The 16,886-nt window shown below is 50.2% G+C and overlaps 1 protein-coding gene across 2 annotated transcripts in view; it reads right to left on the bottom strand.

The window, feature by feature from the left end:
• Nucleotides 1–16,886, bottom strand: part of ERGIC1 (endoplasmic reticulum-golgi intermediate compartment (ERGIC) 1) — a 113,206-nt gene that overhangs the window by 29,588 nt on the left and 66,732 nt on the right. For both annotated transcript variants that reach the window (XM_010851295.1, XM_010851294.1), the window contains 2 exons: nt 10,996–11,090; nt 6,743–6,867 (listed from right to left, as the gene is read on the bottom strand). In XM_010851295.1, the coding sequence (XP_010849597.1) occupies nt 6,743–6,867; nt 10,996–11,090 (220 nt within the window). The remainder of the gene's footprint in view (nt 1–6,742; nt 6,868–10,995; nt 11,091–16,886) is intronic.

Genomic DNA, 16,886 nt, shown 5'->3' with positions numbered 1-16,886 from the left:
CCCCCCTCTTTGCTGATGTTCTCTTTCAGACTTCAGGGCCCACTCAGCCCTGGTTTCCTCCTGCCTATCTGGCCGCTCCTTCTGCCTTTCCTGCCCACTTCTAAACGCTGGTGGGCACCAGAAGTCGGTCCTCAAACTGCATCTTTATATTTTTGGTGCCATGAACCCTTCGTCAGTCTGCCAACATATACATTTTAATTGCTTCAAGTGTTTCAAATGCATAAAACATATAGAATCATAGAGTAAAGAAATAATATTTTAAACAGTAACAAAAATAGATCAAACATTTGCACATGCCTCTTTATTAATGCAGCAAACAACAAGACCTGGTCGCAGGCCAACTAATGACTGTAATTTCAAAACTGTGATGAGTGTAAACAGCATCTCAAAATGATCTGTGACAATTTTAATGTGATATATGCATAGTAATTTCTATTGGTGACCAGGTCATGGGTGCTGCTACTGCTACTATGGCTTATTGCCTACGTTCAGCATAGAAGAGAGTGCTGAGTCGGAGTTTAGCACTTATAAAAGTAAACATGTCATTTTTTTTCTTCCATCCAGGTTCACAGACTCCTCAAATTTGATCTGCATTCCTGGGACGTCTGTGGACCCCAGGTTTAGAACACTCTACACCTCTCCCTAGGTGATCTAGCTTAGACCAACGATTCTCAAACATGAGTGGCATCAGGACTCCCTGGAGGGCTTGTTACAACACACATTCAGTAGGTCTGATGTGGGGCCTGAGAATCTGCATTCCTGACAGGTTCTGGGTTGCTCTGCTCTTGCTGGGGGACCCACTTTATTTATTTGTTGACATACAGTTGATTAACAATGTTGTATTAATTTCTGCTGCATCGCAAAGTGACTCAATTATACATACATACATTCTTTTTCATATCCTCTTCCCTTATGGTTTAATCACAGGATACTGAATATAGTTCCCTGTGCTATCCAGTAGGACCTTGCTGTTTATCCATTCTATCTGCAATAGTTTTCACTGCTAACCCTAAACTCCCAGTCCACCCCTCCCTCCCCCTTGGCAAGCACAAGTCTGTTCTGTCTGTGAGTCTGCTTCTGTTTTTAGATAAGTTTGGGTCATATTTTAGATTCTGCATATAAGCGACATCATACAGTACCTGTCTTTCTCTTTCTGACTTGCCTCCCTTGGTATGATAACTATCTGGGTCCCTCCATGCTGTTGTAACTTGGGGACCCCACTTTGAGGGGCGCTGACATAGACCTACAACAGCCATCATCTGTTTACAGATGACTCCCACATTTATATCTCCAGCCCAGAGCTCTCCAACGAGCTCCAGAAGCACCCCCTCCACTTCCAATTTAACGTCTCCTGTGAGAATCCTAAAGGACGTGTGTCCAGAATTGACGGACTGAGTCCCAGCCCCCACTCCCACAGAATCCATGCTTTTCCATGCTTCCATACATAGAAAACGGGATCGCCTGGCTGTCGAGACAAAAGCCCAGGAGGTTTCTTTGATTCCATTCTCGCCCTCACCACCCACAACCAATTGATCAGTAAGTCTTGTTGATGCCACCTCCCTGGTCTGGACCCTTCTCTCCAATACCACTGCCACAAGCATCGCCTGTGACCTCTGCTCTTGGCCCCCTCCTGTCTACCTCCGTGTAGATGCCCAGGTGACCTTTCTAAAGGTCTGCTGTCCAGGAGAACATTCCCTGATGATGGAAATGTTTCATATCTGCACTAATATGGTAGCCACTAGCCACATGTGGCTATGGAGCGCTTGCAATGTGGCAAGGGAGACCAGGGGACTGAATTTTACTCAATTTACAAATAGTTAATTTAAATGGAGCTGTAGGCTACTGTACTGGATAGTGCAATTCTAAAGCATAAATCAACTACACTGCTTTCCTGCTTAAAACCTTCAAATGGGCCCCGACACACGCACCATAGATCCAAGTCACAGGGCACAGCCAAGACCCTGTGTGGTAGCTGATCAACAAAGGGAGCCCTGAGCCACACCTCCCAGCACGCACACCCTTGAGTATTTCTCCCAGTCCTTCCGTATTTCCACTGCAGAACCTGGGCTGGCAGCTAACTCCCATTAACCCACAAAATGTGGCAGAAGTGATAGTCTGTGCTTTAGCATTTAAAGAGACCTGAGCTGTGATGCAAGAAATCCACATGGAGAGACCACATGGAGAGAGAGACAGGTCCAATTATCCCCAGCATCTGAGCTGAGCCTCCCAGTCATCCAGCCGGGACTGCAGGAAGGAGGGCACGCCAAGGGGGCACACCAAGGAGGGCACACAAAGGAGGGCACATGAAGGGGGGCACACGAAGGGGGGCACGCTAAGGGGAGCACGCTAAGGGGGCATGCTAAGGGGGCACACACTAAGCAGGGCACACCAAGGGGGGGCACATGAAGGGAGGCACATGAAGGGGGGCACACTAGGGGGCACACTAAGCGGGGCTTTAGCTCCAGGTGGTTGTTTCCAATGAGACTCAGGCTCAGTGCGACTTTTAAAAGCCAGAAATCTGAACAACCATTGACAGGAGGGTGCTAGACCCCACCAAAAATAGGTACCCCATGTCCAAAGACAAAGAAGCAGCCGCAACAAGATGGGAGGAGGGGTACAATCACAATAAAATCAAATGGGTAGGAGACTCAGAATCTAGAGAACAATAATACCAAAGAGGTTCTTACACTGTTGTGAAGGTTCTGAGTCTCATGTCAGGGTTCCCAATCTGGGAATCTGCAAAGGGACTGGGAATCCCCAGGGAGTTTAACTCTGAAGGCCAGTGGGATTTGATTACAGGATTTCCACAGGACTGGGGAAAACAGACTCCAGTCTTAGAGAGCAGACAAAATCTTCTGTGCACCGAGACTCGGGGTAAAGGAGCAGTGACCTCACAGGAGACTGAACCAGACCCACCCCCTAATTTTGGAGGGTCTCCTGTGGAGGTGTGTGTTGGCAATGGCTCGCCGAGGGGACAAGGGCACAGGCAGCAGCAGTCCTGGAAGGGGTCGCTTGGCGTAGATCCTCTTGGAGGTTGCCATTAACCCTACCATAGAGCCTGTGCCTCAGGCCAACCACCAGGAAGGGAGAGCAACCCACCCATCAGCAGACAACTGAATTAAAGTTTTACTGAGCATGGCCCTGCCCACCAGAACAAGACCTAGTTTTTCTCACCACCAGTTCCTCCCATCAAAAAGCTTATACAAGCCTGTTAGCCTCATCTAACAGAGGGCAGACAGAAGAAGCAAGAACCACAATCCCGCAGAGGCTAGAAACAAAACCACATGACAGAAAGTAAACCAGGATGAAAAAGCAAAGGGTTTTGTACCAAATGAAGGGATAAAATAAAGCCCCAGAAAAACAACCAAATGAAGTAAAGATATGCAACCTTCCAGAAAAAGAATTCAGAATAATGATAGTGAAGATAATCCAGGATCTTGAAAAAAGAATAGAGGCAAAGATTAAGAAGATGCAAGAAATGTTTATCAAAGACCTAGAAGAACTAAAGAACAAACAAACAAACAGAGATTAACAATATACTGGAAGGAATCGATAGCAGAATAACTGAGGCACAAAAACGGATAAGTGACCTGGAGAACAGAAAGGTGGAAACCACTGCCCCAGAACAGAATATATAAAAAAGAATGGAAAAAAAAAAATGAGGACAGCCAAGGAGACCTCTGGAACAACGTTAAATGCACCAACATTTGCGTTATAGGAATCCTGGAAGGAGAAGAAACAGAGAAAGGACCTGAGAAAATATATGAAGAAATAACAGCTGAAAACTTCCCTAATATGGGAAAGCAAATAGCAAACCAAGTCCAGGAAGCAGAGAGTTTTGGGCAGGATACACCGAAGGAGGAACACACAGAGACACACAGTAATCAAAAATGATGAAAACTAGAGACAAAGACAAAATATTAAAAGCAACAAGTGAAAAACGACAAATAACATACAAGGGAACTCCCATCAGGTTATCAGTTGATTTCTCAACAGAAACCGAACAAGCCAGAAGGGAAGAGCATGGTGTATTTAAAGTGAAGAAAGGGAAGAACCTACAACCACGAATACTCTACCCAACAAGACTCTTGCTCAGATTTGATGAGAAATCAAAAACTTTTCAGACAAGCAAAAGTTAAGAGAATTCAGCACCCAAAAAATAGCTTTACAACAAATACTAAAGGAACTCCTCTAGGCAGGAAACACAAGAGAAGAAAAAGACCTTCCCAAAATAAACCCAAAACAATTAAGAAAATGATAATAGAATCATACGTGTCGATAATTATCTTAACTGTAAATGGATTTAGTGTACCAACCAAAATCGCAGACTGGCTGAGTGGATGAGAACGTGTTCATGTATGCACCGCCACTTGCCACTTCACTCTACTTAACCTCCCAGCTGTACGTAATGATTTTATATTGTTAGGTTAATCATGATCCCATTATGTCTTGCAATCATAATTATCTTTTGTTTTTTGTCTTGGTATTGATTGTGAAAACCGATAAACATCTTTTACTATTGTGATTATGTAACTATCATTCACTTAATACCATTTGTATCATGATTGGTCAACAGAAAATAAGAGAATTCTTTATGATTAAAACTACCATTTAATAGAAAAATCTGGGTCTACTTTTTAAAATCCAGATGCATAACAGGATTACTTTGACGTTTTTTTAAAAACACAAATGCCCAGGTATTGCTATTCTTCTCCAAAGCTCCAGAAGCATTTCTAATGAGCAGCCATGTTTAAAAAAAAACTGGACTAAATGAAAACATCATGCCGTACACTTAAATATATACAATTTAACTTTGTTAATTATACCTCAATAAAGCTGGAAAAAAGGTAAATGTAAAGACATACATATATACAGAGTATAGATTAGAAAGATTTAAGAAACATTAACCAAACCAAACACAAGGCAGTATGTGAACCTTGTCATTATTGTTTTGAACATATAACAGAAAAATACATTTTTTTAGAAAATTGGAGGAATTTGGACACCAAGTGGATGTTTGATGATAATAAGAGATTATTTTTTAGGCGTAATGATGGCATTGGGACTATGCTAAAAAGAATACTTGGTTTTAGTCACACTGAAGTATTTATATAAATACTGAATTATTTACAGATATAATGATATAATGAATGTCTATATTAAATAATCTAGAGTGAGTGAGTTGGAGAGTGGAGGAGGCATGGACAAAACAAGATTGTCCAGATGTTGACAGTTCTCAAAGCAGGGTGATGGGAATGTGTGTATGGGGGTTATAGTTTCCTTCTCCTTTTCTATATTTGAAATTTTTTAATAATAAAAACTTTATTAAAAAAATAAAAGCCAGAGATCTGGACGCCCAGTCTTTGATATTGGCTCTGATGGATCCGAACGCTGTTACAGGGCAAATGTAACTTGTTTTGGGGCTGGGTGTGGTCAGTGAGTTTGCAACCTCTAATTGAGATGGCAGGAAGAAGGGCATCTGAGCAGAGGCTGCAGGAGGGCAGGCAGAAACCAGGGGCTCAACAACTTCCCTGGTGGTCCAGTGGTTAAGAACCCACTTTCCAAGGCCGGGGACTTGGCTTTGATCCCTGGTCGGGAAACTGAGATCCCACGTGCTTCGGGGCAACTAAGCCAATGCAGTGTAACTGCTGAGCCACTGCACTCTGGAGCCTCTGCAGGCCCGTGCAACTAGAGAGCCTACACAACTAGAGAAGTCCGTGTGCCACTATGAAGACACAGCACCATGGAAAAAAAAGCCAGTGGCTCAGTCTGTCTGGGACTGGGAAGGAGAGCTGGGGGACATGGAGACAGCTGTGCAACCTTGGCTGAGACAGTTAACCTCTCTGGGTCTGTTTCCTCGTGTGTAAAAAGCTGCCACCTCACAGCTGTTGCTCCACTGCAATAACACACAAAAAGCCCAGGAGAATGCTGGCCGCCTCCAGGGTTCCCCGGCTTTCCCAAATGCACCGTGCTGACAACTTTAACTTAGGACCTGAAGCTCCCGGTTTTAGTGACAGAACAACATCGATACCTGAATGACCCTTTGGAGCTGACTAGGTATTTTCAAACCCATCCACTCTCATGCCTCCCCTGCTTTACCCCTCATCACAGCACTTACCACCCACTGAAATGCTTTTTAGTTTGCACACTGTCTGCCCTCCTCCACTAGAACGGAAGCCCCACCAGTGCAGGAACACTGCCCACCTAGTCCAGGCACTGCCCAGAGCCGACAGCCCACCCCGGAACACAGCAGGTGCTCCATGAAAGTGTTTTGAATGAATGAATGTGTAACAGCTCATTTAATCATCACAAAGACTTTGTGGAGTGAATGGGGTCATATGATTATCATCACACCCTCAGCCCAAAGATTTAAAAACTGAGGTTAAGATGGCTCGAGTGACCTGGAGACCTTTGCTTGGCCAAGAGAGGGTAGGACAAGGAGGCACACTCAGGTTCAGGGCTGCCAATCCCACCGTCTTCTCACCACCCACTCCTTCCACGCTGGGGAGAAGAGTATCTCCTTCCTCAACCAGCCAGGTGGGGTTCCAAACCTCAGGGAGCCTGAAACCCCCACTCAAGATTCTCAGCAAGAACTGCCAGGTACCTTGATGCTGGTCCTGAGCTTGCCAGGGGCCTGGGGAGGGAGGGCGAGTGGGTGCACAGCTCCACCATCCAGTTTCCAGGGAGGAAGGGGATGGTGGGATGGGGAACAGGCGAGAGGGGACCAGGCAGGGTCTCCTACCTTGTTGATGCTGAACTGCCCCTCGAAGCGGCAACCCACCCCGTTGTTCAGCGGGATCTTCATCGAGTTGTCGATGTGCCCCACTTCATGCCTGCCCATCTCATCCTGGATGTCAAGCCCGACCACTGCAGGGGGCAAGGAGAAAAGAGTCATGAACACCCAGAGAAACAGGGACCCCTCATGCATCCACTAGATGGCCAGGCAGGGCCCCCAGCCATCCAGGAGCTCACAGTCTAGAGCCACAGAGAGGAGGAGACAGGGATGGCTGGAGCCAGAGAGAGGCGGCACACAGCGTTCCTGTCCCCCGCCACGACCACCGCAAGCGAGAGAGTCAGGGGGTGCAGGGGTGAGGACTCTGCTAGCTTCGAGGCTGCAGGGGGGCGGCGGAGGGCCAGGCTTAGAAGGTGTCTTAATCCTGGTCTGGCCTTTTCCCAGCTTGCAACCTTGGCTAAGGCACTTCACCTCTCATGTCTTGGTTTCCTTCCCTGTGAATGGGGAGTGGGGGAGGAAGGGATAATAATTAAGGCTTCCTTGGAGAATCACAAGGATCAGATAATTAGTATGTGTTAAAAATGCTTACAATGGGGCCTAGTGCTCAGTAGGTGGCAAGTACCTAATGGACGTCAGCACTTACTAAGTCTCAGACAGTCTCTGCGTTCCCTGGGCATCATTCAGGGTCAGGCAGTCATTCATTCACGACTCACACCTTCCTTTACCCAGTGCCTGTTCCTGCCCTCTAGGAGAATGGGCACTTTTCTGAGTTTCCAGGTTAAAGGGGAGATCTGGGGCCTGGAGTCCTGGTCCTGGCTCCAATGTGACTCCCCATCACCTACTATGACTCAGCTTCCCAATGTGCAAAATGGGCAGGCTCAGGCCAACTGTATTCCCTGAGATGGTCTAAGTAGCAAGCGCAGGATCCGTGTAAACTATGGAGATGCAGAGATCGCCTTGAGAGGAAAGCTAAGAAAGCAGGTTGTGATACAGAGAAAGAGCTGCTGGAAGCAATTTTCAGTGAGCTGACGACTATAAAAAGGAAAAATGGGAAGAACCCTGCATTCCTCAGTGGGGGACGGAAGGACAAGAGGGCTCATCCATAGAAGGGAGTGCGACGCACTATTAAAAATGATGCTCCCGGGTCTGTAGTATGTGGGAAATGCTGATGTCGTAATGTTCAGATTAAAGGAAACACAAGCAGGTCTCCGTTTGATTCAGCAGTTCCACCCCCAGGGAGCTCATTCCCCAGACACACAGGCATTGAGACGTGTTGCAAGGCTCCGGCCAACCTGGTTGGAAATCATGACGATCGGAAGCAACCCAACTGCCCACCAACGGGGGACTGGTCAATGGCACAGCCCCCTCTAGGACACTGTGCAGAGGGTGCGAGGGAAAAGCTCAATCCATATGTGGGGAGAGGCAGCCTGAGCTCTGGGGGTGTCCTGTCCTGTCTGGGGTTCCTGGCTCTGCCCCTACTGGCCACGGCACCTTGAGCAAGTTAGCTAACCTCTCTGTGCTTCCGTTGCTTGCTCTATCCTAGTTAAAACAGAACTGACTATGGGCTAGACCCTCTTCCAAGTGCCTTTTCCATGAAAAGACACCCTCTGAACACCCCTGTGGGGAAGATATTATCATCAGACCCACCCTACACTGGGGGACACTGAGGCACAGAGAGGTTAAGTAACTCGCCTGAGATCTCACAGCTAACAAACAATGGCACTTAGAAACCCACAGAGTCTGGATCCAGACTCTGGCCTCTCTGCGAGAACACCTCATCTTAGTGCACTCACACAACCAAGGGATTAGGGACACGGCCTGGCCCCGAGTAAGGGCTGAATCAACAGCAGCTGTGCTTATTATTTTACCAATATCATGAGTAATATAAGAAGAGCCCCAAGATACAAACGGAAAAAACAAGAAATCTCAGAAAGGTCCCCTGTAGTCTGGTCCCAATTATGTTAAAAAAAAAAAAAACCACCACCAAACATGACCTATGTCTGCAGACAGACAGACAGACACACAGGGGTGGGAGGAGGGGTCCCAGCTGCTGACAGAGGATTCCTCCAGGTGGCTGGCTTGTGGGATGAACTTACTTCTTTTACTTTTTTTTAATGTTACTTCTGTATTTTGAACTCATTACCTTTTTTAAAAAAAGTATCCCTGTTATTAGTTGTGTAACAGAAAAATATTATTTCTGAAAGCAGGATATGAGATTGCACAGGCAGCATGATCTCAGCCATGTTTAGAAGCTCAGGGACGGAAGGCCAGCAGGATGGAGCGGCGTCAAATGTCAACTGATGTTGTCATCGGGAGTGGAATTATGGGCGATTTCTTCTCTCTCTGCTGCTCCAGATTTTCCAAAGGTACAATGATGAGCGTGCATTTTTTTTTCTATAACACAAATCTGACGTTCCTTAAAGGAAAGTCTGAGTGTGGGGCTCTGGCGGGGTGGGGAGGGCCCCGTGGGTCAGCTCAACCAGCAGCTTGAGGTCACTCAGCCCCTCCTGGGCTGGAACCCAGCCTAGAACCACCTCTCCTCCCAGCCCTGCCCTGCTGGTCCCAGTCCTCGGCCTAAGAATTTCCTTGTTCCAGAGACATGGCCAACTCCCGAATGAGAAGCTGCCAGACCAAGTATTTTTCTAAGAGAAAGAGAAAAAATAAAAATAAAACCAACCCATTTCAACAGGTTCCCTGGCTCGGGGCCCACTGTGGATTCAACACTGTGATGTAATTCTCACCAAAAGCAATAACAGGGTTGAATCTCTCCCTATCTCAGACCCACCCAACGGTCTGCCCTTCAGGAGGAAGGGAGGGAGTGGGAGGAGAAGGAGGGTCTGCACAGGGTCAGCGCCAGGCTGGGCAGAGGGGCAGCTGGGAACCCAGCCTGCTCATGAACAGATCTAGGAACCAGTTCCTCAGAGCCTCCAACAACAAGCCGGAGACAGCACCACGCTGGGCTTCCCTGAGGGCGAGTGGTAAAGAATCTGCCTGCCAACGCAGGGGACGCGGGTTCAGCCCCTGGTCTGGGAGGATCCCACGCGCCGAGGGACAGTTAAAGCCCGGGCGCCTCAACTCATGAGCCTGAGCTTCAGAGCCCGTGCGCCTCAACTCCTGAGCCTGAGCTTCAGAGCCCGGGCGCCTCAACTACTGAGCCTGAGCTTCAGAGCCTGGGCGCCTCAACTCCTGAGCCTGTGCGCCTAGAGCCTGTGCTCTAAAACGGGAGAAGCCACTGCAGTAAGAAGCCTGTGCACCGCAGCTAGAAAGAAGCCCCGCTGGCCACAAGCAGACGGAGCCCGAGCGCTGCAGTGAAGATCCAGCACAGCCATAAATACATAATATGGATTTTTTAAAAGAGATAGCACTCTGCCTGTTTTACAGTTGACGAAATGAGGCCGGGAGGGGTCATCTTAGCCAGGGCCACACGGTTTCAGTAAGCAAAGGAGCTAGAATCTGATTCCTAAACCAGAATCCCAAAGAGCTTTGTTTTATACAGGTAATTCATTCTCTTGGTTTTGAAACAAATTTTTTTATAAAGTGCTCACTTTGGCAGCACGTATACTAAAGAAACAAACAAAAGCCAGAAAAGTGCCCCCCACCCACCACAGACACATAAAGGAGTGCACAGTAAAAGGGGATTTTCCCATGGCTAATAACTCTGCGCTCACCCTGTTCCAGGTGACTCCTCCTGGGTAGCTGGAGGTCTCCATGCCTGGGATTGCCTGGGAGGTTACGTGGCCTCCGGCCCTCCCCGCACACTACTCTGTAGCCATCAGCCAAGACCATGGATAACAACAGGCCAGCCCCCTTGCTGCCAGGAGGGACAAACCACGACGTCATTCACACACCACAGCTCCCCGTGGGACCAGGCTGCCATCAGACGTCCGCTGAACACACACCTCTGCCTGTCGTCTCGCCTCCCTCATGCCCTTACAGGCTCCTCCTGGGAGCCCTCTCTCACTCAATCACTTACGAAACATCTAGGCTTTGCTTCTTGGGAACTTGACCTCAGAAACACCTTACCCCTACCTCAACCTGGCTACTCTCTAGAGGTAAAGTGTTGGCAGTTTCTTAGATATAGTTTTTTAATTCCCCCGTGCACGACATCCTCCCCACGAAAAGTAGGCAGGGAGAGATTCCTGCTGCTCCTTATTCGCAGCTTGCCATCCACCTAATGTCCTGACTTATCTCACCACTTCTGCACACACGGCACTGTCTACAGGTGGTGTCTTGAGAAGCAGAAGGGTCCTGGGAATACTCACATTCGCAGTGCAAATTGGGGAGACTGATGTTCAGGCTGACGTCAATCTTGCCCCCGCTGTCCTTGTCCGGGTCATCGACGTACAGCTCGTTCACGCTGCGGGAGACAAGTACGGGAGCCTTGATGAGACGGGGGGACCCATCCTGGCTGCAGGGGACAGCCAGGGACACTTCACTTGGTGACCATGGCTCTGATAACCTGGACTCCCAGCTGGGGGAAGCCTGGGCCTGCCCGGGCACAGGGGATCCAGGCTCCCATCTCCATATGTGGTTGTGGCTTAGTTGCAAAGTCGTGTCCAACTCTTGTGACCCCATGGATCAGAGCCCACCAGGCTCCTCTGTCCATGGGGTTTTCCAGACAAGAATAGTGGAGTGGATTGCCATTTCCTTCTCCAGGGGATTTTCCTGACCCAGGGACCAAACCCGGGTCTCCTGTGCTGCAGGCAGTCTCCTGCATTGCAGGTGGATTATTTGCCAAGAGAACCACCTTGGGAATTACAACCCATCTCCATGGCATTCTCCAAATTTGGGCCTCACCACTCAGAAGGAGGGGAGGGGGACTGGACAGGATGGTGGAAAGAGCATGGTTTTCAGAGTCAGACGATTCATTTTCCACTTGTGATCCTGCCACTTCTTTATGGAACTCAGGTAGATAACTTCACCTCTGTGAACCCATCGATTAAACGGGGGTACCCCACCCACTGTTCATGGGGTGTCCTGAAAATTTAAATGTGAAATCAGACCATATTAGGGATCAGGGCCTGACACCGACAGGCACACAGGTCCAGACTCCCTCCTCCTCGAGCTCCTCTGACTCCCTCAAGTGGGGCAGTCTCTGGGTGCCCATCCTCTCCCCAGCTCTCACAAGGCCCTGGGCCAGGCATCACGTCCAAGACATGACTAGCACATAGATCCCTCTCCTGTGTCTGCTGTTACAAACTATCACAAACCTAATGGGTTAAAACAACACACATTTATTCTCTTCTACTTTTGGAGGTCAGAAGTCTGAGATGGGTCTGTGGGGCTGTACTCCTTCCAGGGAGAACCAGTTTCCAGCTTCCAGAGGCCTCGGCTCCTGGCTCCTTCCTCTACCTTCCATGCCAGCCACAGGGGTGCTCTTCTCTCTGATCTCCTCTGTCCCTCTTGTGAGGACTCTCGTGATTCCATCCACCCGATAACCCAAGATCATCTCCCATCTCCAGACCCTTGACATAATCACATCTGTAAAGTTCCTTTTACCTTTGTAAGGTAACATACTTGCTGCTTTCGGGGACAGGGACCTGAATCTCTGGGTGGGGCGGGGAGGCAGTGTGGGGCAGGTAGCTCCATGGACAGCTAGGCCACCTTGCTGTCGGGGACAACAGCACCACATTGGGACCTGCTGGCAAGATGCTAAGTGTTCAGTGTGCGCTGACCTATTTGATCACCAGCTGTTCTTTTATTAACAAGTATTTACTTGTTGATTTGGCTGTGCCAGGCCCTAGGTGCAGCACTTGGGATATCTGATCTTTGCTGCAGCATGTGGGATCTTTATCTGTGGCATGAGAAATCTTAGTTGCGGGATGTGGGATCTAGTGCCCTGACCAGGGGTTGAACCTGGGTGCCCTGCATTGGAAGCATGAAGTCTTAGCCACTGAACCCTTAAGGAAAATCCTTCAACCGATACTTTTTGAACATGTACTGAGAGAGTGAGGAATTGGATAGACAAGGTCCCTTCCTTCATTTATGACATTTGCTCCCTGGAAGAAAAGCTATGACAACCTAGACAGCGTATTAAAAAGCCAATTTGCCAACAAAAGCCCACATAGTCAAAGCTATGATTTTTCCAGTAGTCATGTTGGACCATAAAGAAGGCTGAGTGCCGAAGAACTGATGCTCTCAAACTGTGGTGCTGAAGAAGACTCTTGGGAGTCCCTCGGACAGCAAGGAGATCAAACCAGTCAATCCTAAAGGAAATCAACCCTGAATATTCATTGGAAGAACTGATGCTAAAGCTCCAATACTTTGGCCACCTGATCCAAAGGACCCTGGATGTTGGGAAAGATCGAGAGCAGGAGGAGAAGGGGGTGACAGAGGATGAGATGGCTGGATGGCATAGTTGGATGGCATTACCAACTCAATGGACATTAGTTTGAGCAAATTTCAGGAGACAGTGAAGGACAGACTGGCACGCTGCAGTCTGTGGGGTCGCAAAGAGTCAGACACGACTTAGTAACTGAATAACCAACAACTGCCTTCACTGAGCTGAGACACTGTTTGCCTCCTAAATAAACACGTCACCCCAACTATGATGACTGCTTTGATGGAAAGCTTTGGGGTGCTGCAGGAGGGACTCACAGGGTGATGGACCCCTGGGGAGAGTGAGTTGGGAAGGTGTCTGAGGAGATGAGAGATGAGGTCTGAAGGATGAAGAGGCTGTCCTGGCAAAGAGGGAGGGAGAGTCGTTGGGACAACCTGTGCAGAAACCTGGAAGCAGGGAGGGCAGGGGTCGTTTGGGGAAATGCATGAAGGTCGCCATGGCTGCAAAGCAAAGGGAAATGGGCGTGATGCAGTCAGAGAAGGGGCAGAGGCCAGGTTAGGCGGGCACGAGGCTACAGGAGGCCTTCACACTGGATCCCAAGCACAGCAGTGTGGTCTGGCTGGCACAGGATCCCTCGGGCAGATTCAAGGATGGCCCAAGGGGTCCCTGTACACCAGGGAGACCTGGGAGGCTGCTGTTGTGGTCAGAGGTGGCAGCCTGGACCCGGTGTCCAGGAAGATGGAGAGGAGGGAGAGATGCAGCGTACAGGGTGCAGAGCAGCCAGGACTTGCCAATGGACGGGGCATGGGGATGGGTGGACGGAGGCGTGTTAGCAGATGGCTGCGTTTTTTTCTGGAACCACGTGTTAGGCTGGGAGCCCCTGAAAGAGAGAGCCCAGGACTACTGGGGAAGGAAAAACACCAAGTTCCATACGGCTGTGCCGAGCTCAACGTGAATTGGAGACATCCTCGATGACCTCCTGAGTGGACACCAGGTGGCTGTGGCTGAAGCCCACCTCTGATTCCCAGGTCACTCCCCACAGGGAGAGAGCACCAAATCCAGAGACCAGCCTAATGGACAGTGCGTGAGGCAGCCAGGCTATGGTTATTTTAAACATAAAGTCAGGTCCTGTGGGTCCTGTCCACAGGCTGTAACATAAAGGACTGTTGGCTCCAAACAGCTGGACTCTAAAGCCTTGTGAATGATCACTTCTTTGGGAAAGAATGAGTCAGGCTGGGACAAAGGTACTTCATTTTTACTAAGACCCTGTCTTTGTGTCCCTAGCTCCTGGTGCAATGTCGCTGATGTTCAATTAACAAGAAAAGGTAGGCTTGGAAAGATACCTGGGGCCTGTTTCCTTGGGAGTCACAAGGATGTGCTCAGAGATGAGAGAGCAATAGGCCTGGCTTAGCCTTCAGATGGCTGGGCCTGCAGCCCATTAAGCCAGGAAAGGCCCAAACAGGTCTATACACGTTCACGTGATCCCATCTGCTCCTGGGAAATATTCTGATCTCCATTTCATTCTCTTTTTTGGCCATGTCACGCAGCATGTGGGATCTTAGTTTCCTGACCCGTGCCCCTTGAAGTGGAAGTGTGGAGTCCTAACCACTGGACCACCAGGGGGTCCTTGATCTCCATTCCAGAACCAGGAAACTGAGGCTCAGAGAAGGTGAGCCCCTTCCCCAGTGAGTCGGTCAAGGTGGAGCCCCAACTCAGGCCTGCCTTCTGCCAGGCTCTCCAGGGCTTACACTGCCTCCCCTCCCCACCCTCAGCATCCAGGGTCAAGGGCGAAACTGAAGGGGGCCCTGGCCCTCTGAAGCCACCGGGTGTGAGAGAGGGCACAGGGCTGGGCTTGGCCCGCATAAGTGATCAGCAGGAACAAGTGAGCCAGTGGCAGGGGGGTGATCAGGACCACAGGAGCTTACGAGCCAAATGCTCCTTCTCAAGCCCTCAGTGCCCCATTTCTATAATTCGCAGCCCCACAGGGTTGCTGAGTAATAAGGTCGCTGGGTGATTAAGAGAACGTCACAGAGGGAGAGCCCCCTGCTTCCCTTCCCAGCTGTGTAAGACTCTTTCTTGAAGCTACTCCCCGCTCCTACCTGGGAGGCGGGGCCCCTGCACGTCACTGAGGGCCTGTGGGATGATGTCACCCCCTGGCAATCCTCCGGAGGTGACCTCAGTGCAGAGTGAGGTGCAGCCCAGGTGTGGCGCCAAGGTGAGCTCACCCCCGAGGCTCTGGAAGGCCTCTCCAGGGCTGAAGTACCAACCCTGGACAAACCGGCCAAAGGACTGGGGAGGGACTGGGAAACTCGCTGGGCTGAGAGCTGGGGGCCAGCCTGGTTACATAAGGCTGGGGCTGGCTGCTCCCAGGCACCTTTCGGAAGGGCCTGGGGCTGCAGATAAACACGGTTCAATCACCTGTCCGCCCGCCCGATGAGGTCAACACAGCTACCTTCCACGTCCCGGGAAAATGTTCCAGGGACCCTGGGCTCCTGCCATGCCTTCCAGTGCCGCGGGCCCGCCCCCAGCACCACTCACAGGCGCCTGCCAAGTCGAGCTAACCGCTACCAGCTGGACTGACTCTGACAGGCCAACCGAGGCTAGAAATCGGCCCACTGTATGTTACACACATACCTGAAGAAAAAGGAGGAGAGAGGAAAGGAAAGGGGAGGGAGAAAAGGAGAAAAAGGGGGCTGGTGGTTCCAGCGACTTCACAGGCGTGTGTGAGGATCGGTGCAAAGCTGCCGGCTGCCCTGGGCCAGGGGTGTGCGTCACTCCTCTGTGTCTCGGGGGCTAGCACAAAGCACAGGCCCTGCCGGGGCAAGACAGCGAGACTGCGCGACAGACCTCCAGGCTCCCAGGGTCCTAGCTCTGCCACCCACGGGCTGGCTGACCTCCTACAGGGGGCTTTCCCTTCTTCACCCGCTGTTTTTCCAGACGGAGGACGGGGACACAACCTCAGAAAATCATACACGCCCAGTGACTGACTGTCCGCTACGCTTACTGTTATTACCATAACGTTTACTGAGTTCTTTTAAAGTCCCAGGAACAGCGGCAGAGTCTACTTCACAGCCTTGCTGTGAGGAATAAACGTGTGTGCAAGACGCTTGGCAGTCCCTGGTACATTCTGTGGTGCTCAGTCGCTCAGTGGGGTCCGACTCTCAGACCCCATGGACTGTAACCCGCCAGGCCCCTCGGCCCATGAAATTTTCCAGAGAAGAATACTAGAGTGGGTTGCCATGTCCTACCCGAGCGGATCTTCCCGACCCAGGGATCTAACCCACATCTCCTACCCTGGCGGGTGGATTCTTTACCACTGACACACCTGGGAAGTCCTGGTATACTGTAAGGCCCACACAAAAGCTGGTCTTGCTAATCCAAGGAGACGTCCCAGTTCTGGGCACCCAGCTGGTGCCAGACACTATGCTGGGGCCTTTCACACATATTAGCTCGTTTAATACTCACGGCACACCACCGTTCAGTTACTGTTCTGTTTTCACAAGGATGAAACTGGGCTCAGAGGCAGATAAAAGACTGGCCAAGATCACACAGCTGGGAAACCAGACAGGCAGAATCTGAAGCTGGAGCCACTGGTGCCCAGAGCCATGCTCTTTCCACCGCATTCCACTGGATGGGACAGGATCAGTGAAATACCGAGAGGCAGGTGGCTCCCAGGAGGCCTGTGATGCAGGGGCCACCATCTTCCTGATGAACTCCAGATGCCCAGCCCACCTCACCCCACCCCTGGCCCAAGCACCTACCGGGCATGGAGGTGTAAGGGGTCCACTCCCTTTGTGCCCCTCCCTTTGTCATCTCTACCCTGCACCCCTTGGTGGGCTGCAGCATCTGCTCCCCACCCCCAGCCCCCACCCC

Source organism: Bison bison, unplaced genomic scaffold, assembly GCF_000754665.1.
Source record: "Bison bison bison isolate TAMUID 2011002044 unplaced genomic scaffold, Bison_UMD1.0 scf7180017864301, whole genome shotgun sequence".
NCBI lineage: Eukaryota > Metazoa > Chordata > Mammalia > Artiodactyla > Bovidae > Bison > Bison bison.
Note: the sequence above shows the minus strand (reverse complement) of the source record. Positions and strands in the feature narration are given on the sequence as shown.